A 25433-nucleotide genomic window follows, 5' to 3' on the forward strand; every position below is an offset into this window, starting at 1 on the left:
CAAATCAAGGAGGGGCCGGCCAACAGAGAGGGGAGCACGTGGTGGGGAGAGCAGCCGAGGAGAAGGCCAGGAGGGCCCTGGAGCCAGCCCACATCAGGCCCGAACGGCCTTGAAATAAAGACCCACATCTCCACGGCCCAGTTCACTAGTGTGGCCCAGGGGACGGCTGAGGGGCTGAGCGTGCCCAGGGGCCTCTCCCTCCTTCCTGGCAGGACGACGACAGGCAGTTCAACCACAGCCCACCGAGTCCGGCCCACGAAGCAGGCGGCGGGGCGTGCCTGAGCCATGTGGCTGAGTTGCTGAGAGTTTGCTGAAAGCCGCTAACCACCACCGAGGTGCTCACTCAAGCCCCATGTGGGGGACAGGTTTCAGAAGTGTGTCACAGGGGCAAACCAAGGCCAGGTGATCTCCCTGTTTCCATTTCCTCCGGGTGGCAGCATCAAGAGGGCCACCTGGGGCTCTCCTACAACACTGCGGCTTGCAACTGAGGGAAAAAAAAAAAAACAACAATCTTCCTTCTCCCTCAACCTGGGTCCAACGCTGCCGAGAAAGCTTGCTGGGCGTCACCCCATGAGGCCTTGGTTTCCCCAGGTGTGGACAAGGCATCCCCCACCGGCCCCACGCCAAGGCGGCTGCAGAATCCCAGACACCCCACAAAGTCAAGGGCCTGGCACTCACCCTGACATACCCAATACGGCCTCCACCCTCATCACCCCATCCATGGGACGGAGTCTAAAGAAGAGAACCCTGTGCACAGAGTCAAAGGCTGAGAAAAAAGGCAAGACGACCTGATGCAGTCCTGTGAAGACAGGCCCGGAATCCGAAGGCCGGAGGTGGTGCCCCGTCGTGAAGGCTCGGTTTCTGCCTAAACACAAACATTACGGAACCTCGTCTGGCAGGTGCCCCCATAGAGGGCAGGAGTCACAAAGTCACGGTAAAAGGAGGGATTGAGCCAGATCATCGGGGGCACAGAAAAATCAATATAGCCAATACAGTCATCCCCCCAGCCCCCTTATCAGACACAGTAATCTACACTTGCGTGGGCACAGGGGACCAAGATGACCTTTCTGGAAAGCAAGTCAACGTGATGAAGCAAGAACCTTCAACACGCTCCTGCCTCCTAGCCTCTCTAGCCCACTCCTGGCAACTCCTGAGGAGTAATCCTAACGGCAGACAAAAGACAAAGACTTCGGCGCTCAGTCACTGCTAATCACAACAGCAAATAAAACAACCATTCCACCCAGCAGCCAAGAAATACTTAAATCGTTAAATACATATTAACACACATTACAGTACTTCAGCCACCTGAAACCGCGAGAAGGGACAAATTTAATGCTATGGGGGAATGATGGTAACTACCGCTAAGTGAAACAGAAAATAGCAAAACCGTTTTGTATCTAATTTTATATAATCCTGTGTTCATCCTAGACGTGGCTATGTAAAAACCTCAAAGTACATAAAAATACACCAAAACCTTAATAGGAGTTATAGGAGTTATCACTGGGTCTTGGGGGGGCTAAGAGAGATTTTTATTTTATGCTTTACCTTGAGGTACATTTTCCGAATTTAAAAAAAAGTGAACGTGATTACCTTAATCAGACAGACACACTCAACGTTACGGCTGGAGACGACATGTGTAAAGCACACACTCGGCCCCGCAGCCCGGGGCGCCACTGAGGGCACCGCCTGGGTCGGAACGGTTCAAGCGCAAGGAGGAGTCCCCCACTCTGCTCTCTGTGCCCGTGTCCGGAAAGGGCTCCCAGTATCTCACCTGGAGGCCTCGGGCCCTGGCGGGAGGACTAGGGAGGACTCTTGGCAGCCGCCTTGGTTACTCACCCATAATTCCACAAGAGAAAAGGGTCGGTCCTTGACTCATCTTCCTTGGCGTGTGCTGCAAACAACCAGAAAAGCTATTCACTCTTCGAGTCATAAGAAGCACGTCTGCACATGACCCTGCTCTGATCCCTTGCTAAGGTCACAACGAGAGGGGCAACTGCCTTTTGCCGACGTCAGATTAGGGAAAAGAGACAAAAGGTCTACAAGAGGCAACATCTGACCCGTAACTAGACCCGGACCCTGTGGCCAAGGTCTCCAGTGAGCTACGGGGTCCATCAAGTCGACGGCTTCAAAAACACACAGGAAAGGCCCGTGGCCCCTGACACTCGGGGACTGTGGCGTGCGCGTGATGTGGATGGGGGAGGGCGCCAGAGGAGGGTGATGCACACGGTTCCCCAAGCTGGGCTGGAGAGGCCTCCCCACAGCCCAGGCTGGAAGGAGAGGGGACCTCTCAATGACAGGAAGAGCCCTCGGCAAGGAGCACAGGGCTGTCTGTCACCCTGGGTCCCTTCCCTCCGCCCCCCACCTCCACTGAGACACCAGGGGATCAGCTCTCCTTCCTCCACGCAGAAGCTTCGCCGTACTCAGAGGCCCCACGGGCACCCTCTCTGAACTGAAACAGAAACTCGAAGGTGGGATTGGGTCGCAGCAGACAGCTATGCCTTTCAAACTCCTTGGCACCGTAGTTCGAGGGCTTCCCTTTCCACTGTAAGCATTCCGTGTCTCCCATCAAACTGCACGCCCACCCTCAACGAAATGCTGTGGCCGATGGGAGAGAAGCAGGCCAGCGGGGCCTATGGAGCCCCAAGACTGGACACTGCTCCGCGGCCACACAGTAACCTGAGCACGGAACGTTCCGGGCTCCCCTGTGCTGGTTGAGGCATGGGCCCCAGGCGCTGTTCTGCCCTCTGGTGAGGGGACACCTTGCCCACCAGGGCCCCGGAAAGCAGAGGCTACCAAGGGGCGCCCTCAAGCATTCCTACGACTCCGCCCCTCCTTCCGCCGTTCACCCCTCCTAAGTACTGGAAATTATTCACACGCAGACCGCACCAGGGGACTGACCACGTGATGGGGAAAGAAGCTCTGGGCCCCAGAGGAGTCGGCCTGTCCGAGAGAACTCCAGCTTCTGAGAGGAGCCCCAAACGACAAGGACGCTCAAGCTTCCAGGCTGAGAAGAGGGCGGGAAGCCAGGCCCTGGCGCTTTAAGGTCTAGAAGGATGAGGGTGGAGCTCTCTAGAAACACCTGGCCCACCCAGATAAAGGGGCACCAAGGGCCTGGCAGCAGCTCCCCCACCCCTGGCCCCAGCTGCCCAGTTCAGAGCCCTTTGCCCTCAGTCAGCTACATGTTCATCCACTCAGGTTACTAAGGGGCCACTCCCGCCAGCCCAGGACACGGAGGTGAAGGATGCCTGCCCTGGTCCTCAGGAAGCTCACGCTTCGTGGAGGACGTGGTCACACAGACAAACCATGGCGCCACTGGGAGCGTGGGAGTGCAGGGGAGAGGACCCGGGCCAGGGGTGCTGGGGTGTGTGAGGTCAGGGCCAGGGCTGGTGCTCAAGGGCCAGAAGGCTACAGGCAGCAAAGGGAGTCGGGCAGGCCTCCTCTGGTACCCACTCCTCAGTTTAACACAGTAATTCTATTTTCCGGGACAGGATGCCCTCCTGAATCCCACAGTGACTTTGACCATCCAATCTGCAGCATTCCAGGGAGAGAGCCGGACAAAGTTAAAGACGGCTGTGTCTGCCTCTCTTCCGAATAACCTGGTTCCTGCTGCAGGACGCGCCCTGAAAGCCCACACCAACGTCACCGGGTGACAAAGAATTCAAGCAACTCTGGACAGTGCCACCCCAAACAGCCAAGTGTGCAGCCCGTGGACGCCAGGCAGGCTCTGCCCACAGGGGGACAGTTCCGAGAGGGAAGCCGGGCGTGGCCGTGCCAAGGCAGGAAACTCCACGGCTACGGGAGCACCTCGGCCCAAGGCAAACGCCCACTGGGAAAGCACAGCCCCCACCACGCGGCAGGCGAGGAGCAGGTGGCAAAGCGAGCCAGGCGGGCAGCACACAGAAAACCAAGCCAGGATGGGGCCAGGGAAGGCAGAAGGGGGCAAGGACCCGCACGCAGATGCCAGTGCGCACGGCATGGGCTGTCCAGACAGCAGGAGGCAAGCCCGTGCACCAGGCTGCTCACAGGTCAGGGGAGCCCAGCTCCCGGGGTGTTTCCTTCTGCTAAGCCGGTGTGGCCGGCCCCCAGGTCCAGTGGGAAGCCACAGGGCCAGCACACAGGGGCTCCAGGGCCCTCGCTCACTCGCTCGGCCAGGATTTCGCCCCGTCGGCCACAGCCGGTCACTCCCCAGGCCCGAGAGCACACACCTGGACCGGCCGTGCAGTTTGCTGCTCCCGCTGCCCTGTTCCGAGCCATCACCACCCTCCGCCATGAGCCCAAAGCAGCCTCCTGACCGATCCCCAGCCTGCACCCTGGGCCCATCACCCATTTGCCACCCGGAACCCACCATAGAGGCCGGGCAACGCTGCTCCTCTGCTCACAAGCCCCCAGCAACCAGAAGGAAATCCAGCCACCCCTCTTCCCAGGCCTTTGGGCCCACCTGAGCCAAGCCCAGGCACGTGACACTGGCCCGCCCAGTGCCACCCCGCTTGTTTCCACAACAGGCTCCCCGCCTCATTCCTGCCACATGGCCTCCTCAGCCACCTTCCCTGACCACCCAGGGAAGGGGCGCTCTCCCCACCCGCACTCTTCTCCGCAAAACCTTGCTGGCAGCGCGAGCACTCAGCAAAGGCTCCTCCCGGCATCTGCCTCTGCACCCCAGGGCACAGGTGGCCAGCGAGCACTCGCACCCAGATCTCACACCACTCGAAGGAACACCTTCTCCACGTCCCCTGTTCTCAGCGAGCCTCAAACCTGTTCACTCACGGAGTGCGTGAAAATGCACAACCTGCTAATGCAGCCCCCCCTTCTGCTTCCAGCACCCCGCTTCTGCCCTGGGACTCCTCCCCCTCCATGCAGCACAGGGTCTTGGTGGGACACAGGATGGGCACAGGGTGCAGGTGTGGCCCTCTTTGCTCCAGGGCCCGACTCCTGGACTGAGAGGAAGTGCTGGGGCTGGTGTACCCGGCAGGGAGGCACCATGAGCACCTGCTTCCAACCCCCTCCAAGCTGCCCTGTCCCTGCCCTCTCTGGGACCTCATTCAGCAGCTCCCCAACAGCTTCCCAAGACGCCAGGCCCAGGCACACCCTGACCGCTGTCAGGTTCCCCTGAGCCCAACACCAAGCTCCCTTCTGGGTTCCAGGTTGGCCAGAGCCATTTTCCCCCAGTACACCTAATATATGATGAAATTCCCGCTGGTTTGTACCATTCTGCAGCCAGCTCTCCGGCCCCCTCCCCCGCCCCCCATCAAACCCCCTCTCTGCGCCACTGCAGGAAGGAGGAGCCACCCGGGCACTAGGTGGTGAGGCCCACCGGGCCCTGGGGGACTACTGGCTAGCATCAGGTTCACACCACACGCTAACGTGAGCACCCAGGCCTTGGCAGGTGTTTGCAGAAAGCACTCTCTCTCTCCATGACGTCTCTATTCCTAAGCCTACCCCAGGGCAGGGCCTGGTCTCTGTGATACTCCTTGGATCACAAGAGAAGGCAAAAGCTGGAACTCAAACTGGGGCTTCTGGGCCATCTGAATAAAAAGACAGTTCAGCTCTTTACCTAATGAGGAACTGGCTCGGACAGAAAACGGCAGAGCTCGTCTCTGGCCACATTCCTGCTTCTTCAGAGCCTGTGTCCGCAGGGCAGTGACTCCAGCAGTCACAGCGCTTCTTCCCCAGGCGGGCGAGCTGGGGAACCGCAGTTTGACATGGACGCGCTCGCACCCACACTTGAGCAGGACAAGCAGGGCACCCCAGCCTCCAAAGAGGAACGCAGTGGGGCCATGGCAGTGCGAAGCAGAAGACGGAGCTACGCCTGACAAGGATAAAAGAGGCCGAATGAGGACAATGCCCGTGTGGAGGCTCAAAGATGCCGACAGAGACGGAGTGGAAGCCCTGCCCCACCCCCCACCCCCAGCTTCAGGGGTAGCCAAGGCATGGGTAGCGGCTAAGGGGAGGAAGGGAGAAGGCACCGGACTGCCTCGGACCGCATGTGCACCTCTGGGCTCTAACTCCTGGCCAGCCTGGGCCTTCCCGGCTGGGGCTGTTGAGCCCAGTGCCGACTCAGGGTGGCTGCAGACCCTCCGCGCCCAGGCAGCCGGGCACAAGGCCCAGATGGGCAGACTCTTCCGACGAGGCAGATCACAGCCTTGGCACCCTGATCTGACAGGAACAGAGAGAGGTACCTGCTCCCGAAGCCAGCGTCGGCTGCGGTGGGAAACACCTCGAGGCTAGAGAAAGAGAGGTGGCCACCCCTCACCCTCCACCCTCTGCCCTTCACCCCGGGACAGTCTCTGGACTCGAGGGACGGCTGACACTGGCCAGGCCAGGGAACATGGTCACTTGGGCCCGGGAGAATGGGCTGTGGCCTCAGCGTGGGCGTGCGGGCAGGGGCTGGAGGACGCCGCTCCCGAGGTCAGCCGTCCGGGCCGCCGGCCAGCAGCGGGAGCTAATGTTAGAGCCTGGGGAGGAAGAGCCCACTCCGCAGAGGAAGGCGACCAGCAGAGTGGGGGGAAGGGGAGCCGAGCACAGTCCTCACTGCTGTGCATTGTGCAAGCCGGGCGGGGCCCTCAGCCCTCTCTCCCCAGGGCCAGGCGCCGGGAAAGGCCAAACGCTAAGCACTCGTCAGTGCTTATTTTCTGTTTTCCTACATCTCTGTTGGGAACGAGGCCAGTCACTTGTCGCCCGCATTTAGTTTTTAGGAAAAGAACAAGAGACCTCAGAGGGCAGGGAGGGAGGGTCTAGGGGCCTGCGTGCCCGGTGTCCCCAAGGTTGCCGGGTGGCCCCCAGGTGACTTTCAGCCAGAGTGTCAGACCTGCTCCGGCACTGTCAGTCCGGGGCCTGCTCCCCTAACTCCGAGGTAGCCTGTGGCTGATGTTTTCTTTTCAAATCTGAAGCCCCCCCTCCTTTCTGTTATCTTCTTAGCTGCTTAGGAAACAAAAGAGAAATGCTTTTCCGTGTTCCCGTCGTTATCTTGATGGTATTTACAGGAGGCTGGTGTTGCCAGTTTAGGAAGCCAAAGCAAAGCCCCCCTCTGCTTCCTCCCAGCGCTGCCGGCGGGGGAGAGCGCGCTCTGCCATCACCGCACCCCTCCCTCCCGCCTCGCGGACGCCAGCACCGGGCTCAGATGCTGTGGGGTCTGCCCTCGGTGGCCGGCTCTGCACGTCCGGACCCGAGACCCGCTCCCCTCGACCCTCCTTTTCTTTTCTGAGAAGATGAGCCTGCCTTCCCTTCCCAGGCCGGGAGGCCATGCTCTTGCTGGCAGGCGCTCAGGCCCTGCCTCCTCCAAGAGCAGCTCAGCTGACCTGGGGCCCACGTGGCCCGGGCCCAGCGCCCCGGCCAGGCCAGGCCCGAGATGGGACCAAGTGCAGCACAGCTGGAAGCGGGCAGGGACCCTCCCTGGGGAGCCTCCGGATGGCCCTCGCTCAGAGGTCGTTCCTCCCTGGTCAGAGCTACTCCAGATGTGTTCCTCAGACTTCAGCAGGAGAACACCCCTCCCCCACGCCCCCCCAACAGGGGACAGCAGAGCAGTCGCACCCGCACCTCAGCTCTGACCCTGAGCAGCAGCTAGAAAGGAGCCAGAGCAAACACGAGCTGAGCAGCAGCTGGGGTGCAGGAAGCCACATTCCTCCCTCGACAAACAGCCCTGAGCGCCTCCTGGGCCCTGGTCCCGGGTCCGGGGTGCTCAGCCACCAGCCAAAGAAACAAAGCTCCTGGCCTTCCCGAAGCTCGTACTTCATGGCAATCTTTCGACAAACAAGATCAAAATGTCAGAAAGGGCCAGGCACTCCAAGGGAAGAGAGACAGGGAGAGGGGCAGAAAGCATGGGAGAGGGGTTGGGGGCAGGGGCAGAGTTCCATGTTAGGTTGAGGGAACGAAGAAGAAAGGGAGGGAGGGTAGGAGTCCTGCTAAGGGGGAGTGTTCTAGACCACAGAGGAAATGCAAAGGCCCTGAGGCAGGCTCCTGCTGGACATGTTGAGCAAGGAGGCCAGTGTGGCTTGGGCAGAGTGGAGGGAGCAGAGGGAGAGCAGAGAAAAGCAGCAGGGTCACGGAGAGACAGGGAACATGGGCATCGTGCCTCCCGGTCACGGCTTTGGCATTGGCTTGGCCTGAGGTGAGAAGCCAATGGAAGGCCCGGCCTCCGCCTTGTAGTCCCTCTGGCTGCTGGGTGCACAACAGGCAGAAGCAGATCTGTGACAACAAACTCCAGACAAGAGAGGCAGCAGTGAGGACGGCGAGACACAATCTAGTTACAGATACACACTCAGGGCAAATTGGAAAGGAAGCCGTGATGGGCAGAGAGCCTCGAGCCCAACTTCACTCGTGGAATTCGTGCAGTCCAGTGCCGGGCACACCCACGGCGGGCTGGAAAGGTCTCGGGTCTCAGCAGCTTTCCCACGCTCCAGCAAGGGCTGGGGACCCGGCCTATCCCGTCTGCTCCTGGCCTGGTTGTCGGTGTGAGCCTGAGGAGGGCACCCACCAGGGCGCCGGGGCAGGCTCTCACGAGGGGCTGTGCAGGGCACTGGGACAGGCACCTGCTGACCACAGAAGCAGCAGGGGCTGGGGGCGAGGCTCTCTGCAGAACTCGCCCCAAGTTCATTTACGCCAGAGCAGGACCTCTTCTCGGCCCCTCTGCAAGGGGGCAGCCCCGCTCACTTCCGAGGATCTGGGGCTGGAAAGAGGTTAGGTGGCTATTCTGTGCTCAGTCTGAGAAGGCGGGGGCCGTCTGTGTCTGCGGCCCAGCCCATCAGGCTGCTTGGTCAGAGGACAACTCTGGAAGAAGGCGGCTATCACCACAGCCCACACCTGGACTGCCAGACCACGCCTTCTGTCCCCATCCCCTGCCTCCCCTGACATTCTGAGGCAGCAGTCTTCACTCCACCCCACCCGCTGGGAGTGGGGCACTGCCTCCCTTCTAGAAGCCCCCTCCCCTGGCCAGATGGAGACCAGAAGGAAAGTCAGCCTCAGCCCGGCAGAAGCAGCAGAGCCATGCTTGGTCTTACTGAGCGGGGTGCTGGCCTTCCCTCCTCACGTACCTGAGGACCTTGCCAGCTACTTCCCGAAAGTACCCAACCAGGCTCCAGGTCACTGTGCCCGTGGCCTTGGCCTGCAACTCCTCCCAGAGTTCTGCCCACAGTCACCTCGGACTTGCTCTGCTAAGCCTACGTGCTTGGCCATGGCCCTGCCTGGACATCAGGCCTCAGGAAAGGTCATCAGAGATGAGGCCCGCCGGGTCCTTACCAGCTCAGGGTCAAAGGTCCTGCATGCTATGGAGTCGGCTCCCTGGTTGTCGAGGCTGGGACTCAGGATCATCACCATGGTAAGGATCTCAGGCACTGGGCTCCATCCCGGGGCGGGCGCGAGCCATCTTCGGTCGGGCAGCCTTGGGCGGAGGTGACCTCCCGGGCACTTCCCAGGGGACTGGCATCAGCAGTAACAGCTCACCCTCAGGCTGGGGCTCTTCCAGGAACGGCCAAGTGCACTCAACTCCCTGGAAAGACAACAGAAAGGGAAAGGGATTCAGGCCTCGGGGAAAACCAGGGCCTGAGAGAGCTGCCCAGGCCCCCGCCCACCCCATGCTGGGACCCTGCTCGGAATGGAACTGCCTCCCTGCTGAAGGAGGTGCATTCTGGCCGCAAAGGCCAGAATCACCTTCTCAAGGTTCCCACCCCACCTCATGCTGGCCTTGGGGCGTCCCTAACACCAACCAACGCGCTAGTGGGCTGGGCAACGTGTCTCAGTTCATCCACGTGGCACCTTTAAGTCCTATCTCAGGGTCTGGGTCTGTCACGACCTGCTGTCCCCAGACTCTGCTCAAGTCATGTGACATCTTATACCCAGCTGGCTTTACAGACAGCTCCGTATATGCCCGAGGCTGAGGGTCAGATACAGACCAGCCCCCCAGTCAAAACTGAGGGGTCAGCCCTTGGACAGCTGCAGTCAGCAAGGGCTACTGCCCCCCACCCGGTTATGAGCAGAAGCTACTGGAAGAATCTGGAGGGTTGGTTTGTTTGGAGGACTTATTTATTTATTTAGAGAGAGAAAGAGCAGAGGAGGGGCACAGAGAGAATCCCAAGCAGGCTCCAGACAGTCATGATAGACCCCAATGTGGAGCTCCAACTCACAAACTGGGAGATCGTGACCTGAGCCTACATCAGAGCCGGACGCTTAACCGACTGAGCCACTCAGGCACCCTGGCCACTGGAAGGCACATATCTAGGGGCCCCTGGGTGGCTCAGTCAGTTAAGCGTCCGACTCGATTTCAACTCAAGTCATGATCTCACAGTGCGTGAGATCGAACCTCATGTGGGGCTCTGCACAAACAGGGCAGAGCCTGCTTGGGATTTCCTCCCTCCCTCCCTCTCTCTCTCTCTCTCTCTCTCTCTCTCTCTCTCTCTCTGTCCCTCCCCTACTTGTGCTCTTCCCTTATCTCTCAAAATAAATAAATAAACTTAAAAAAAATCTTAAAAGCACATATTTCTCATCCCTAGAAGGACATCTCAACAATGACACATCTGCAATACTGGGGGCCTTTGTAGCCTGGCCTCCTTCCCTAGACTGGGCCGAGTCACCGCCCTTGGAGGGTCCGCCCCCACCACCCAGAGCCACCAGCTCAGTGACCCTAGGCCACCATGCTGCACAGCCCACCAGCACCCCCCGTACAAATGCCGAAAACGCACAGCCCTTAGCTCAGGTTTGAAAATGCGCTCCTTACAAATCAATGTCTCTGATCCTACTTCCCTCCCCGCCCCTCCATGGTTACACCTTCAAAGGATCAGATCAGATCAGATGCGAGGAACCTGACCATCACCACCACAAAGTAAAAAATTAGGACGATAAAAGTAGAAAAGGCCAGCTCCTAATCTATAATTAAAAACAAACTGCTCAGTGCAGGAAAATGTTTTAGAATCTGCTGCTCTGCGTAAAAATTAATTGCACCCTGGTATTTACTTGCCGTCCAGATTGTAAATCATATTTTCCTGTTTACTTCGATTAGACTTTACAGTGGGTGTTATTGAAATTGCTCAATTACGGGCCAGCTGGCAAGCAAAGGAAAATTACCTTCTACTGTTCTTCGAAAACAAGGTTCATCCAAAGTGCAAAAGCAGCGGAGGGAGGGGGGAAATCAATACATTTTCAAAGGACTGGCTGTCCGGGAAGAGACCTGGTGGAGGATCGGCCCGGAGGTCACATGCGAGACCCAAGGCACACTTTCCGAGCTGCGTCAGCCTAGAAGCAACACGTTCTGACCAAGAGCGAGCTGCTCAAGGAAAGAATTTCAGACCACTCCTCCGAGCTCTGGCCAGAAAGCTGAGCCAGAAATGCCCGCCAGCCCCCTGGATGCTTGGCTGGGGAGCAGGGTCGGGGGGGCGGGGTGCTGTGGGCTCTCCCTTCAAAGGGACCCTTTGTGCCGCCTCAGTGGCGGAGTCGAGGCCCACCGGCGGCCATCTTCTTTCTGGGTGCGACCTCACTCAGTTCTGGGGCGGCCAGCCATTGGCCCCCGCCTCTCATTTCCTTCTTCCCTAAAAGGCAGGAGGGCTCCGAAGGTACAAGCTCGAGCCCTCAGTCAAGGACACCTGGGTTGGAATCCGGCTCTTGCAGTGCCTTGTCTGAGTGACCTTTACCAAGCTACTTACTCTCTGGGTCTGTTCCTCTCTCCACAGAACAGGGACAGGGGTGCCCGCCTCAGAAGGCAGCCGTAGCATCTGAACACAGAGCTCAGCCTGTGTGCTCAGCGACAGGCCCTCGCTCGTGTGCTCACCTGAGGAAGTGCTCAATAAATGGGAGCTACCGCCACGGCTTCTGTCAGGGACACTGCGGGTCCCCATGCTTCCCCGCCAATGGACACCCAAGCATCCATCTGTCCTCTCGGACTTTTTTAAAGAGAAATTCCACCAAACTGTTTTAAAGCTGAAATCGATCAAGATGGAACTGGTCATACTGTGCCCATCCCTCTGGTGACACAGTAGGTGGCCAGCAAGAATGATGCCATGGGACTCCGTTACCATGGAAACACATTAGGCTACCAGGATGCAGCCGGTGAGCACCAACAGCAAGCCGGACTGAGGCAGCGGTGCGGGCGTCCCTGCCCTTGCAGCTCTGCCCCCGCTGGGGCCCCAACAAGAGACAGGACTCAGCGGCAGCACAAATGGTGAACCCCAGACCACCATGCACTCCTGCCGCATGCAAACTGGCAGATGCCAAATGGAGAAGGAGGCCGAGCACAGTTCCTGTCCTCGGGTGTCATAGGGAGTTCCACGAATGCAAGGCACTCATCTAACGGAGGCAGGCAGGGGCTGGGGGGCACCGGGGCGCAGTGGTAAGCAGCCCCCTCCGCACTGCCCAGAAAAGCCCAGGGGTGGGGACATCCAAGCTGCCATCAACGAGGGACTGGTCACACGAATCACGGGGGAGCCACATAAAGGAGTGCCGGGTCGCTTTAGCCACAACTGTAGGAGGCAACTCCGATGGCACAGTTGTGAAACGCTCTCCAGACACACTGTGAAACGAACAGAGAGGACAACGGCCCAGTCCCAGGAGCACGGCTGCCTCACAAAAGGGCCCGCAGCTCTCGAGTGTGAGACGCTCTGACGGGACAGCCTGGGTGCTCCTTGAATACCTCATCCAGGGCACAGGATACTTTCTTGGTTAAAAAGAAAACAGGCAAGATCTCAGCAGGAAGGAAGGGCACACGAGTGGAGTTAAGACTGTGAGCGAGGCACGGTGGTCTGCCAGGGCACTGTGCGCGGGACGTGGTGAGCGCACTGGCAGCAGGAGCACAGGGTGTGTGGCGAGGAGAGGCGGCCACCAGGACAAGGAGCTGGGACGAAGGTTCAAGCCAGACCAAGAGCTCCGGAAGGCCGCTGAATGCAGACTTTTTTGTTAACGTTTATGTATTTTTGAGAGAGAGAGAGAGAGAGCACGCACAAGGAAGGGAGGGGCAGAGAAAGAGGGAGACGCAGAATCCAAAGCAGGCTCCACGCTCTGAGCTGTCAGCACAGAGCCCAATGCGGGGCTCAAACCCATGAACTATGAGATCATGACCTGAGCCGAAGCCGGACGCCTAACCGACTGAGCCGCCCAGGCGCCCCATAAATGCAGACTTTATCATGTGGCCACAGGGGGCTCCCCATGGGGCTCGGCTTCTTTGATCTGTTGAAAAAGAACGGGTTTTTTTTCTGGGCCCTTTGCAATAGCTAGTGCAGTGCCTTGAACACAGTAAGAGCTCAATACACGTTTTGGAATGAGGCTAAATCGTAGCAACATCTGAAATGATCTAGGCACATTCTTAGACTTTGTGAGGCAAATCCAGACCAGCAGAGCCTGGCACAATCTGGAATTCCCTGGGATTCCTTTGATCCCTGCTATGGGCCTGGCCTAGTTCACTGGCGAATGCCAGTGCCCGTCCAGAGACTTACAGCCCAGTCTGAAAACGGGGCCAGGGGCTTCTCAGGGAAAAGCTGGGGGTGAGCAGGGGGGAGGGGGGAGGCTCCACCAGGGCCAGGGGCTTCTCAGGGAAAACACTGCAGGGGCAGGGGGAGAGGTGTGTTGAGGCTTGGCCTTTGAAGGGACAACCAGTAAACTGGTAGTGTGGCTCTGCCCAAGGTAGAGAGAGGTGCCCCAGAGCCACAGGGGGCTAAAGGCCTCCTGGAGGCCACCTCTGGGGCACAGACCCCGCTCTGGCCTGGTGGGTTTTCTTTTAACCCACATTAAGAACAGTTCCTAGGGGCGCCTGGGTGGCTCAGTTGGTTAAGTGTCCAACTCTTGATTTCAGCTTAGGTCATGATCCCATGGTCATGAGCATGGAGCCTGCTTAAGATTCTCTCTCTTTCTCTCTCCCCATCTGCCCCTCTCCCACGCTCATGTTCTCTCAGAAACAACAACAAAAACAAAAAAACAGCTTCTCTGTATTGAGAACCTCCTGTATACCAAGTACTTCATACATACACATCGTTACCCAACAGGCTCGCTATATTCCCATTTTACAGATAAATGAAACCCACCAAGGGTGTAAAAGGCGGATCTTGCATCTGAACCCACATGGCCCAGCTCCCAGGCATGCGATTCCCGCCACGTTCACCCCAGTAGGGCCCCCACCCTTCACCCGCCCCTCCCCCCAAATGCACCCTTCAAAAACCCACCCGAGCAACCTCCATACGCCCCAGCAACGGCCTCCTCGGCGCTGATCCCAGAGGAACGCAAACTTACGTTCACACAAAACCCGCCCGTGACTGTTCACAGCATCTCTCTCCGTGACCGCCCAGACCAAGAAACAACCCAGATGTCCCTCAAGGGGTGATGGACACACACGCTGAGGTACAGGCACCCCAGGGAACACTACTCAGCACCAAAGAGGACTGGACTATTGAAATCTACTTGAATGACCCTCCAGAGAGTCACATGCAGTGAAAAAACCCAATCCCCACTCGTTAGCGATGGCCTGAGTCCATTCACACAGCACGAGGCGCTAGAAATGGAGGATGGACGAGTGGGGACCTGTGGCCTCAGATGAGGGTTTGAGCTGGCGCTGTGGGAGCGCGAGGCAGGCGGGGGACAAAAAGGCAACAGAAGGCATCCTCGTGGTGACGGGACTGTCCTGTGCCTTGAGTGTATCTGGGTCGATTTCCTGCTTGTGATACTGAATGACAACTATGCCAGATGTCATGACTGGGGAGAACCAACCGAGTCAACAGTGCACAGGATTTCTATGATTTCTTGCCACTGCGTGTAAATGGACAATGATCTCAAAATTTAAAAAGCCTACTCAATCTACACATTCATCAAAACTAACAGAACTGTCTGGGGCGCCTGGGTGGCTCAGGCGGTTAGGCACCTGACTCGATCTCGGCTCAGGTCATGATCTCATGGTCTGTGGGTTCGAGTCCTGCCTCGGGCTTTGCACTGTCAGCACAGAGCCTGCTTGGGATTCTCTCCCCCATGTCTCTCTCTCTTCTCTTCCCTTCTCATGTGCATGCATGCGCGCTCTCGCTCTCTCTCTCTTTCTCTCTCTCTCAATAATAAACTTCAAAAACCCTCATAGAACTGTCAAAAACATGAGTTGTACTGGAAGTAAATATAAAGCTTAAAAGAAAACCCCACGTGGCTGCCGCTGCCGGTACCACGGAAACCACGTGCAAGGTGGGCGAGGACACGTGCTCTGGGCTCTGGCAGCCCCCGCCAGTTCACCTTGAACATATCACTTGACTTCAGGGTCCTCATCTTTAAAAACAGTGACAATTTGCTCTAGGGGCTGCTGGGAGTCGGAGAGGAAAGTACAAATGAAAGAGCAGGTCACAGAGAAGGCCCTGGACCCCAGTGCCTGGCCCCTCGGCACAAGTCAACACCGCGGTCTCTCAACATCTCCCCGGCCCGCCTCCTGCACACTCCCTGACTTTGTTTACATCTTGTACCATCACTTCCCTGTGCCCTTATTTACAGAGTAAATCAGACTCCCCGCGCAGTGCTCATGGCAGACGTGGGAGCCTGGGGTGCCACTGGGTCTCCCCTCGGTGGGTGCCCTGTCTACTCGGGGGCACGTATGCTCTCTGGCTCTGACCCCAGGAGCCCCCACTCTTCTCCAGCATTTCCATTAAAAGAGCAAAAGGCAAAGTCAGTCTTTCTACTGACCTGTGATCCCACTTCCCGGACCAACCCTCCTGTTCCCTGGGTACAGATGTGGTGGCAGAGGGCTCTGCCCACCCCAACGACTTGCCCCCAGGGCGCATCTACCTAAATACAGCCCAGACTCCCCGGCACTGTGCCCAGAACCAGGCGTGCAGGGTGGGAAGGTGAGAGGGCACCAGACGACACTGCCGACCATCAGCGAGAGACCCTGGACCCAGCACCGTGGCACCTCAGCCCCAGGGCCACCCCCCATCTCCCTCCACAGGGCCCCCCATACAGCCAGACTCCTGGCTCCACCTCCCTGAGTACCAACCATGGGCCAGGCTCTTTCCATTTAACCTCTCATATTCCTCCGAATAGGCATCTGTTAGCAGAACTCCCATTTTCCAGATGAGATGGCTGAGGCTCCAGGAAAATAACTCCAGCATTTGCCCAAGATCCTACATCTAGGAGGGATGAGGTCGAGACACAAGCTCGGGGCCTACCCTTCCAGCCACTCTCCCCCTGACGCTGCAAGGATCAGCCTCCATCACTCCCACGAGTCCTTCCAGACATGAGACTTTCTTGCTTTTGTTCTGCAATCTTCCATGTGCCTTCCTTCAGCCGTCTGCAACCCTTGAACCCAGCTGTCTGATACCACTGTGGTCAGAGGCCCTCAGCTTCTGGTAAACGGGAACCCCGCCTGGCGCATGCTAAATGAATTGTATCATGCAAGAAAGTTTTGTAAACTCTGAACTTCTATATAACTCTCAAGGAGATTACGGGAGTTGGCCAAATGCTTCTGTAATACACTTGAAGGGTTATCCCTTAAGGAGAAACTGACCACACTGGAAATCGCCAAGACAAACCCGTCCTACTGAAGAGTGTCTGGGTCCTGCGTTTACTCCTGGCACGGGTCAGTTCTACAGCAGGAGGATAGCTCCCCCCCAAACACGGCACTCGGAGCAAAAGCTAAACGAGGACCTTGGCCACAGACGGTGACTTTCCTGATGGCTTAAGCAAGCCGTGCCTCAGTGCGCCCACTTCCCCTCCCGTTAGGCAAAGGATGCAGCCTGCATTTTTAGACCTTCGTGCCCCCAGTTGCTGGCAGGACAAGAGCAGTCTGGGGACAGGACCTAGAAGCGAATTCAAGAACATGCGGAGAAGTGCGTCTGTCGGTGGGCCATGCCTTCTGCCAGACCCTGCGACAAACCGAAGGCGGGGGGTGCTGCACCCCGTGGGGGACCCAAGGCTCCTCTCGGCCCAGTGGAAGCACGGGAACCTGCCCAGGGTCGCCTCTGGCTTGCTATTTCTGCACTTGAGGTCCTCAGAGCTCCGGGGATGAAAGTTAAAAGCTACAGGAGCTTCACCGAGAAGCAGTCCTTTCGCAGACGCCGTCAGTGCCAGGAAGAGCCCCAAGCTGAGGAAGAGGATGCGGGCTGGACAGGGCGCGCCTCCCAGGCCTCCAGTCCCCCCGAAAGAGAAACTGGTGAGACAGCTGTGCCTGCGTCACCTCCAACACAGACAGAAAACCAGAGACCAGCAGAGCTCCTCTGGTCGATACGGTAACACCTCGGACGTGCGCAATACCAAACACCTCTGACTTCAGGGGATTCCACAGAATCCAGAAAAAAACCATTTGGTTTTTTTTACCATTTTCCTAGTCTCTTCTGTAAGAGAAGACAGAGTCTACCTTTCAGCAGAGCATGAATAAAATAAGAGTAACCACAGCAACTGTGCCAGATTCTATGCTGACTGCTGCCTCGGAGTGTCCCTACAAGTGAGCACCATTGCTATTCCATTTTACAGAGCAACAAACTGAGGCACCCAGGTGTGAAGGATAAAACAAGGACTCAAACCACGTGTGCTGAACTCCAAAATCTTTGCCTGAACCACTGAATCTTCTACTGGAAATCTGTAAATTTCCAGGATCTGTACGTTTACTCATAATTTTCCTTTAAGTATTGGATTTCTCAGTTATGCTGACCAAGTGCTAATGCACAGACACCAGGTTTGCAATACGCACCTTCCCTGTACAGCTCATCCTGAGGTCTCCCAGGCTGCAGACCCACCTTCTGGAACCTGACGCTGAAACACAGCACCAGGGAGGGGAGTGGGGGGCTTTGAGGGCATCTTGGAAAAGGTGAACGGAGCATAAAGTCATCACTTTCTAGCCTCAACCGCATAGCTGGGCAGCTGCATCCGGTGAAGTGCTCCCCAGAAAGGCCAGGGTGCTCCCAGGCCTGGGGGTGTCTTGCTACACGAGCCAGAATTCAGGCCCCATCTCGCTAGGCCTCTGCCTCCCACTGCCCCTCCACCACAGCCCACCCTGCGCGTCTCCCCAAGTCCACTCCCACGGTGCTCCCTGGGAGCACGCGCGCGCGCGCGCGCACACACACACACACACACACACACACACACACATGCCCCACCCCCCCTCCCCCGCCACATGCACAGTCTAGCTGTGGACCTGCCTCAGTCACACTCCGGTCTCAGCACCGGAAGGAACCAGACACCAACGTCTTTGGCGGCGCACACAAAACTGGGGGAGAGCACTGGATTTGCGTCCAGAAGCCGCACGTCCACCACACTCGGTCCCAGGTGAGCAACGGCCCCCTGGGCGAGCAGCGTGATGCCGCTAAGCTCACTTTCACCTTCTGTCATCTGGAAGCAGGATCCTTGTCCTGCCCACCTCAGGAGAAGACTGGAACATGGGGGCCCATGAAGAAGGTCCCTTCAGGCGCACGGACGTCCACAGGTAAGCACGATTCTAAGCAGAGTGCAGGCCCTTATTCAACGCTTATAAACTAGCTAACAAAGATCACGTCTTCAACAGCCAAGGCATGAGCTGCTGGGAGCCGGAAACAGGAATCCTCGAAGCACCTTGATCCTGGGATGGGGCTCCTGGACCTTCAAGTCTGCTACTGGTTCTTATGCTCACTCAGGGGGTCCCGTTTGCGTGTGACGGGGGAGGAAACTGGGCTCCCGGAGGCAAGATGGCCTAACGCCTCACAGCCGGCGCGTGCCTGCATCACACTCTCAGGAGAGGAGACACGTTCTTGCCGCAAAAATCAAGCACCTGCTCCTTAGAGAGGACATGCTCACCCCCACTCATAGACCTCACCCCAAAGAAAGGCACGTCCCTGGAGGTTACTGTTCTTCATAATTGAGATGAATATACCTTCCCTGGCCTTGTCCTTCGGGTTATCAGAGGCCACCAAAGGTGCACGCCCGGAGCAGGACTGGTAGTCACGTTACCTGGCTAGGCCGGAACCCACCCTGTGCCCTTGGCGGAACAGACTCACCCCAGCTCCCTTATGAGACGGCCTTACTCACGGGAAAAAACAAAACCGTAAAATGAGCCACTGAACCAAATCAGGACTCTGTTCTCTGGGACTTTACGCAGTCGCTCCCGGTGTCGTAGGGATTTTCTGGGGTTTCAAGCAAATAACATTTCGAGAGGAGGGGAGGGGAAGTGACATTCTTGAGGGACACGAAAGTGTCGAGACCCAGAGCCAAAACAAATCCGAACATGGGAACGAGACAGCCGGTGTTGCTTCTTGAAACCAAAGCCAGCTGCATGCATGACTTGTCAGGAGCTCGTTTATCAATGAGAACCGACAGCCACGTTTCCGACCATCGCGCCGGTGACGCTCACCGCCGGGCCTGCCGCATTAACCCCCCAGACGCCTCCGGAGAGTGTGCTACGGGCTAGAACTTGCCAGCAAACTCAGAAGGAAGGAAGTGAAGGAAGCGAAGAGGACGGGTACTTACTGAGCCCACAGCCAGACACCACCGCCTGCAAGCCGGGTGAGGGAGAGGAGGGCCGAGCACGGAGGACGGGGGACACGGCAAGGGCCCCGAAGATAATCTACTGAAAATGTTAAGCCACTTAGCCTAAGGCGACCATGACCTGCTCTTTGGTCAGACCTATTTACAAGTACAGTGAATGTAATCAAACCATGATTAAAAACCAAAAGAGGTAAGGAGTGTAAAAAAAAAAAAACAAAAACAAAAAAACAAAAAAAAGTGTTGTTGTTGTTTTTTTTAAACAAAATCAAAACTTTATAGAGAAGCCCATGTAAGACGCAGTGTGGTCTGGGTGGAGCCAGCAGGGGGCTCAGGAAACCTGGGCTCTAGCACTGGCTCCGCCCCCACGCCACTCTGCCTGTGGGCCAAGCCACATTCCCTCTCTGGGCCTCAGTCCCCTTGCCTGTCAAATGGGAGTCACTATTTCTGCCTAGTGAGAGTGTGCGTGTAGCTCCCTACCAGGTCACTCTACCTCTCTGAGCCTCAGTTTCCTCACCTGTGACCTGCAAATGGGAACTGAGTGTGTCTGAGTCTCAACCACGGATCTGGGGGGGGAGGGGGGGCGGGTGCTGTGAGAAAGGATGGGAAGAGCGGAAGGAGCACCCGCTCCGGGGAGCTGTGTGCCGGCTGCCTTCCTGGTTCTGCTCGGAGCTGACCTGGTTCAAGGTCCCGGGACATGGGACAACAGCGAAGGCCACAGAGCCTCGGCGAGGACCTCCCACCTGGCAAAGCAGAAGCAGGAAGCCATCCTGTCCCGGGGGACAGGCTGGGGGAGGTGGGGTTGCAGAGCCCGCCCCACTCTCTCACGTCTCCAAGGAGCAGAGACGGGGCGGTCGGGCAAGTGCATTTTCCGAGCGCAGTCCAGAAGCAGACAGGAGCAGCTTGGTGTCTTTCAGTGACACGGACAACATTCTGAATTGGGAGCTTGTTGAAGGCCCAGGAAGTCAGTCACCAGTTTCCTCACCTCCACCTCCCACCTCCGCGATGAGAACACCCTCTTCCTTTCTAAAACGCTTACGGAGACTTTCGGGGTCCACAGCCAGCTATGTTCTCCTGCTCCCGGAAGAAGGGCCACCCCCCGCCTGGGCTGTATGCGTGGCCTTCATGCTCGTGTGGACCCGGAGGCTCCACGGGCAGGAGCAAGGCCTCCAGCCCCAGCCCCGGCCGCACCCCGTAGCTGCTCCCTGGGACTACCGGGCCCCGCCCAGCAGCTGACACTTGGAAGGGACACAGCTGGGAGAGCAATGACCTCCTTATCTCAGCGGCCTGGGGCCCCCCAACAGTGTCACGAGCATCACAGTGAAACACTGAAGGTCGCAGGAAGCCCAAGGAGGACTGGTGGGAACCACCAGGTCTGCCGTCTGCCACCCACTCAGAGGTCACACTCCGGCCTACATGCAGGACTTCACCCGCCTGACCCCACCGCATCGTGTCAGCACCCCACTGCACAGAGTCCAGTGAGGACATCGGTCGAACAGGTTAACAGTCATGCCGAGCCTTCCGCTTTCTCCCCTCTCCCGGTTTCATACCACACGTTCTAGAACAGTGTCACCTCCCAAAACAAAACTCTTTGAGAGACCCAGCTGCATGGCTGGTCTGTCACAACAACACAGACCCCCAAACTCCAAGGCAGCTCAGGCCAAATCCCCGAAGCCATCTCTCCAGTACCTCCCGGGGGGTTCCAGAGGGTCAAAGGGCGGGACAAAGCCCACCAGCCTCACTCTGGCCGTGGTCGCAGCCCCACGATGGAGCAGGGGAGCTATCTGTGTAACAGCAGCCATCCGGGCGCAGAAGGGCCAAACCGGCACCAGACTGTCAGCTGTTTAGACCTGTGACAAGGGCTTCCAGGAGGTGCTGATGCAGGGCACAGCCAGGGCATTCTGCCCCAAACTATGTGGCCGGCCGCAGAATGGGTCTAAGGAGCTTGGGGAACAGCTGCTTACTGGGTCTTGAGCCCCGTTTCTATTTCCTGGCAGGGCGTGGTGCAGGAGCAGGGAGGGGCCCCTGGTCTGTGACCCGCCTCCACTTCCTCCCAAGCACCCGGGATGGGACATGGGGCCCTCCTTGCACTCAGGGCAAAGGCCTTGGGGCGCTGAAGAGGAAGCGATGTCGCTGGCCACGTTCACCTGGCTGACGGGGAAGGTGCCTTGGAAGCCCTGCTGAGCTGTTCCAGAACCTTCCACCAGGATCCTGATGGCTCTAAGTGAGACGCAAAGGGCCTTGAGACAGGGAACCCAATTTCCAAAGCTGAGCAGATAAGTCTTCCCCGACAGAAATGGCTCCAACAGAAACTGACTCGCCCCACCCCTGCCGCCTGTCCACGAAGTGCCAGGGAACCTGCCAGCACACCAAACTCCGGCTCTGCTTGTGCTGTCGTCATCGTCCCCCTCCTAGGACCGCTGGAACCGGGTTTTGAGCTGACGCGCCTTGCTCTTGGGAAGCCCGCTGCATTAAGTCTCAGCCAGGCCTGGCCTCGAAGCACCGCTGGACACCCGGCGCCAGAGGCCTCTGGCTCGCACGGAGGGGCCCGGCCCTGCTCCGGGGCCTCGTCTGGAGGAGTCTCCAGACGTGCAGGAGCAGGAGAGCAGGCCATCAACCCGCAGCCCTCCCAGCCAGAGGTGAGGAAGGGGAGGTGGGCAGAGATCAGCAGCGTCCTCAGGGTCCGAACCAGGAAGAAAGCAAGCGAAGCTGTCAGATTACATTACTGGACGGGATCAGAACGGGAGAAACCTCACAGGCACCGGTCAGAGGCCGGCACCAGCACCAAAACAAGTTCCGGGCACTCTCGGGGAAGAGTTAGCAGCAGGTTATCATCTCTGAAAAGCCGTGTTTATCATTCAGCAAGCCGGCGCTGAGCGATCGGCGCTGCACGGGAGACGGGACGGGCTGAAGGCACAACAAAGTCACGGGCCCTCCTCCCCCGGAGGTGAAAACTATTAGCAATTATGAGCGAAATAAAAAAGCAAAACAAAATATACTAGGAAGCAGAGCATGTTCTAAAACACAAGGAACGGAGCGCCTGGGTGACTCAGTTAAAGCATCCGGCTTCAGCTCAGGTCATGATCTCACGGTTCGTGAGTTCGAGCCCTGCGTTGGGCTCTGTGCTGACAGCTCGGAGCCTAGAGCCTGCTTCAGATTCCATGTCTCCCTCTCTCTCTGCCCCTCCTCCGCTGATGATCTGACTCTCTCTCTGCCACTCAAAAATAAACATTTTTTAAAAAATTTTTTAATAAAAATAAAAACAACACACAAGGAATAGGTTAACATAATCAGCCCTTCTCAGGCTCAGAAACTGGCATCTCAACTTTGCGGACTAAGGACCAAGCAATGCTGGGGTTGCCCCCACCTGCGCCTCAGTGGGTTCTCGGCCCGGGCAGGCTTTTGCTCACTTCAACTTGTAATAAGCCAACAAAACGTTTACTACGGCCATGATACACACAAAGCCTAGACAGTGCCCGGGACCCGCCTCCCCGTCCACGAGAGACCCCAGCAGACCAGGCTGGCCGGGCCGTGCTGGGAACTGCTGCCTGGGCCCCCGTCTGGCCCAGCCCGGCCGCTGCAGGTGGCAGGGAGGCGTGAGCCTGGCACAGGTCTCTCCGAGCGCTGCGGACCGCATCCTTGTGCAAGCCTCACATCATGAGCCCGGTGAACCCCCTACCGCGGAGGGCTTGTTGATAGCAGGTGGCAAAGGAATAAAAGTTTCTCCCCCAGACTCGTAGTAGAATCCAACTTAAAAGTCACTTGCCAGGGCACCTGGGTGGCTCAGTCGGTTAAGCGTCCGGCTTCAGCTCAGTTCATGAGATCATGGTTCGTGGGTTTGAGCCCCACGTCAGGCTCTGTGCTGACATCTAGCTTATTAAAAAAAAAAAAAAAGTCACTTGCCTTCCACAAAGAGGAAGCAGACAACCTCCGGGGAGACGGGGCCAACACGTGTCATGGGCAAAGCGCCCCCACCCTCCCGTCACCCTTGAGCTCAGTACCAAATGCACCCGCCCCACGGGTGGCCCTGCCTGTGCAGGGATTCACACACGCGCGGCTGCAGCCAAGGTGGAAACAACCCATCAGCCCACAGCAGGGGCAAGTGAGGAAATGCCCCAGCGCCCACGCAAAGGACGAAATGCAGCTTTCAAAGGCCAAGAGCCCTCCATTCGCCCTGCTAGGAAGTCATCCGCCAGTCTACTTAGGGGCGAAGACAAAGACCAGCGGTGCCCCGTGGCTCAGTCAGTTGAGCGTCCAACTTCAGCTCAGATCATCATCTCACGGTTTGTGAGTTCGAGCCCCGCATCCAGCTCTGCGTGAACACTGTGGAAACCTGCTTGGGATTCTCTCTCTCCTTCTCTCTGCCCTCCCCAGCTTTCCCGTGTGCGTGCTCTCGCCCTCTCTCAAAGTAAATAAAACTTAAGAAAGAGAGAAAAAAAAAAGGACCGGAACAGTAGACACCACCAGCTGCCCTTTGGGTAAAACTGAAGAGATCATTCTAATGACACAGAAGTCTCTGGAAGAATACCAAAGATACTTGACATCAGTGATCCTTGAGGAAGAAAAGCAGGTAGCTGGGAACAGAAGCGAGAGGAGCCTCTTCAAGGAACGCCCTTCTCTTTTGTTTTAGATCTTGAACCACATACAGCAAGACCTATGCAAAAACGCGTAATGGTTTTAAAATCTAGGGGCGCCCGGGTGGCTCAGTCGGTTGAGCGTCTGACTCTGGCTCAGGTCATGATCTCCCGGCTTGTGAGTTCCAGCCCCAAGTCAGGCTCTGTGCTGACAGCTCAGAGCCTGGAGCCTGCTTCGGATGCTGTGTCTCCCTCTGTCTCTGACCCTCCGTTGCTTATACTCTGTCTCTCTCTCTCAAAAATAAACAAACACTTTAAAAGGTTTTTTTAGGGGCACCTGGGTGGCTCAGTCAGTTAAGTGTCTGGCTTTGGCTCAGGTCATGATCTCACGGTTGTGGGTTCAAGCCCCACGTCGGGCTCTGTGCTGACAGCTAGCTCAGAGCCTGGAGCCTGCTTCAGATTCCATATCTTCCTCTCTCTCACCCTCCCCTGCTCGCACTGTCTCTGTCTCTCAAGAATGAATAAAAAACATTTTAAAATTTTTTTTAAGTTTCTTTAATGAAATAAAATAAACTCTAAACCACATATACGTGTATCTGTACACACCTGCACACGGAGGGAATCTCTCTGGGGAGACACACAAAAAAAGGGCTCCAGGAGGTGCTCCAGTGAGGGAAGGAGATGCGCAGCTGGGCAACAGGGACAGGGGACAGTTACTGTCACCGCTTTAAAGATCAAACACACACACAAAGCTTGCAAGTCTCCAGATACACCAGGCCTTCCGTCTGTCCAGACCTCCTTCACACTGGTCTCCCTGCCTCCCCCTTGCCCCCTTCAGGCTCCACAGCCTCCACCTGGCCAACTGCTCTCATCTCTTAGACCCCACACCTCCTCCAGGAAGGCCCTGCTCCCCTTGCATCGGAGGAGCATGAAGCGAACGGGTGCGGTGTGCCTCCCCCATGAGCCATGAGCCTCCGGAGGCACAAGCTCAACCTCAGTCCCCTGCGTCCCCAGTACCTGGCACGAAGAGGGACTCAGGAAATGTTTGCTGAACCAGAGCACGCGTTAAGTCAAGTCGCAACTTTCCCGGTGCCAAGAGCGATCGAGACCTCTCTGCTTGCAGGGTTTCCCACGGTTATCAAAGTGGCGTTAACGCTAACTGGAGGCCTTACACTGCGCGTCCCACTGCAGCAGAGACGCTCCTGCCTCCTCGGGGCCCCGCGGATTCGCTTCGGAGCCTCGGCCAGAGGCTGTGTGCGGGCAGTGGCCCTTCCCACCGAGGATTCTCAGAAGCGTGGGCCCGAGGCCCTCCCCGAGGCTCTGTCCCCCGTGCTCTGCTTGTGGAGAGACACTGGCCATGTTCAGGGCTCGAGTGGGAGGCAGCATTTCCAGGACACCCCGGGGGCCAGGGGCTCCCGGGAACAAGAGGCCCAAGGTCTTGAGAGCCCGCGTGGGGGGCAAAGGAGGGCCAAGGAA

The 25433-nt window shown here is 57.6% G+C and overlaps 1 protein-coding gene across 3 annotated transcripts in view; it reads right to left on the reverse strand.

The window, feature by feature from the left end:
• The window catches only part of FAM53B (family with sequence similarity 53 member B), a 119622-nt gene that overhangs the window by 60202 nt on the left and 33987 nt on the right, over positions 1–25433 (reverse strand). Inside the window, exons 1-3 of one of the 3 annotated variants that reach the window (XM_029932750.1) lie at positions 21073–21091; positions 9232–9481; positions 1837–1891 (exon numbers count right to left, since the gene is read on the reverse strand). In XM_029932750.1, the coding sequence (XP_029788610.1) occupies positions 1837–1891; positions 9232–9309 (133 nt within the window). In that variant the 5' untranslated portion in view covers positions 9310–9481; positions 21073–21091. Of the gene's footprint in view, positions 1–1836; positions 1892–5551; positions 5773–9231; positions 9482–21072; positions 21092–25433 lie in introns of those variants that run through there. The other 2 variants (XM_029932749.1, XM_029932751.1) reach the window with 2 other exon arrangements.

The sequence above is a fragment of the Suricata suricatta genome, chromosome 2 (genome assembly GCF_006229205.1).
Source record: "Suricata suricatta isolate VVHF042 chromosome 2, meerkat_22Aug2017_6uvM2_HiC, whole genome shotgun sequence".
Lineage (NCBI taxonomy): Eukaryota > Metazoa > Chordata > Mammalia > Carnivora > Herpestidae > Suricata > Suricata suricatta.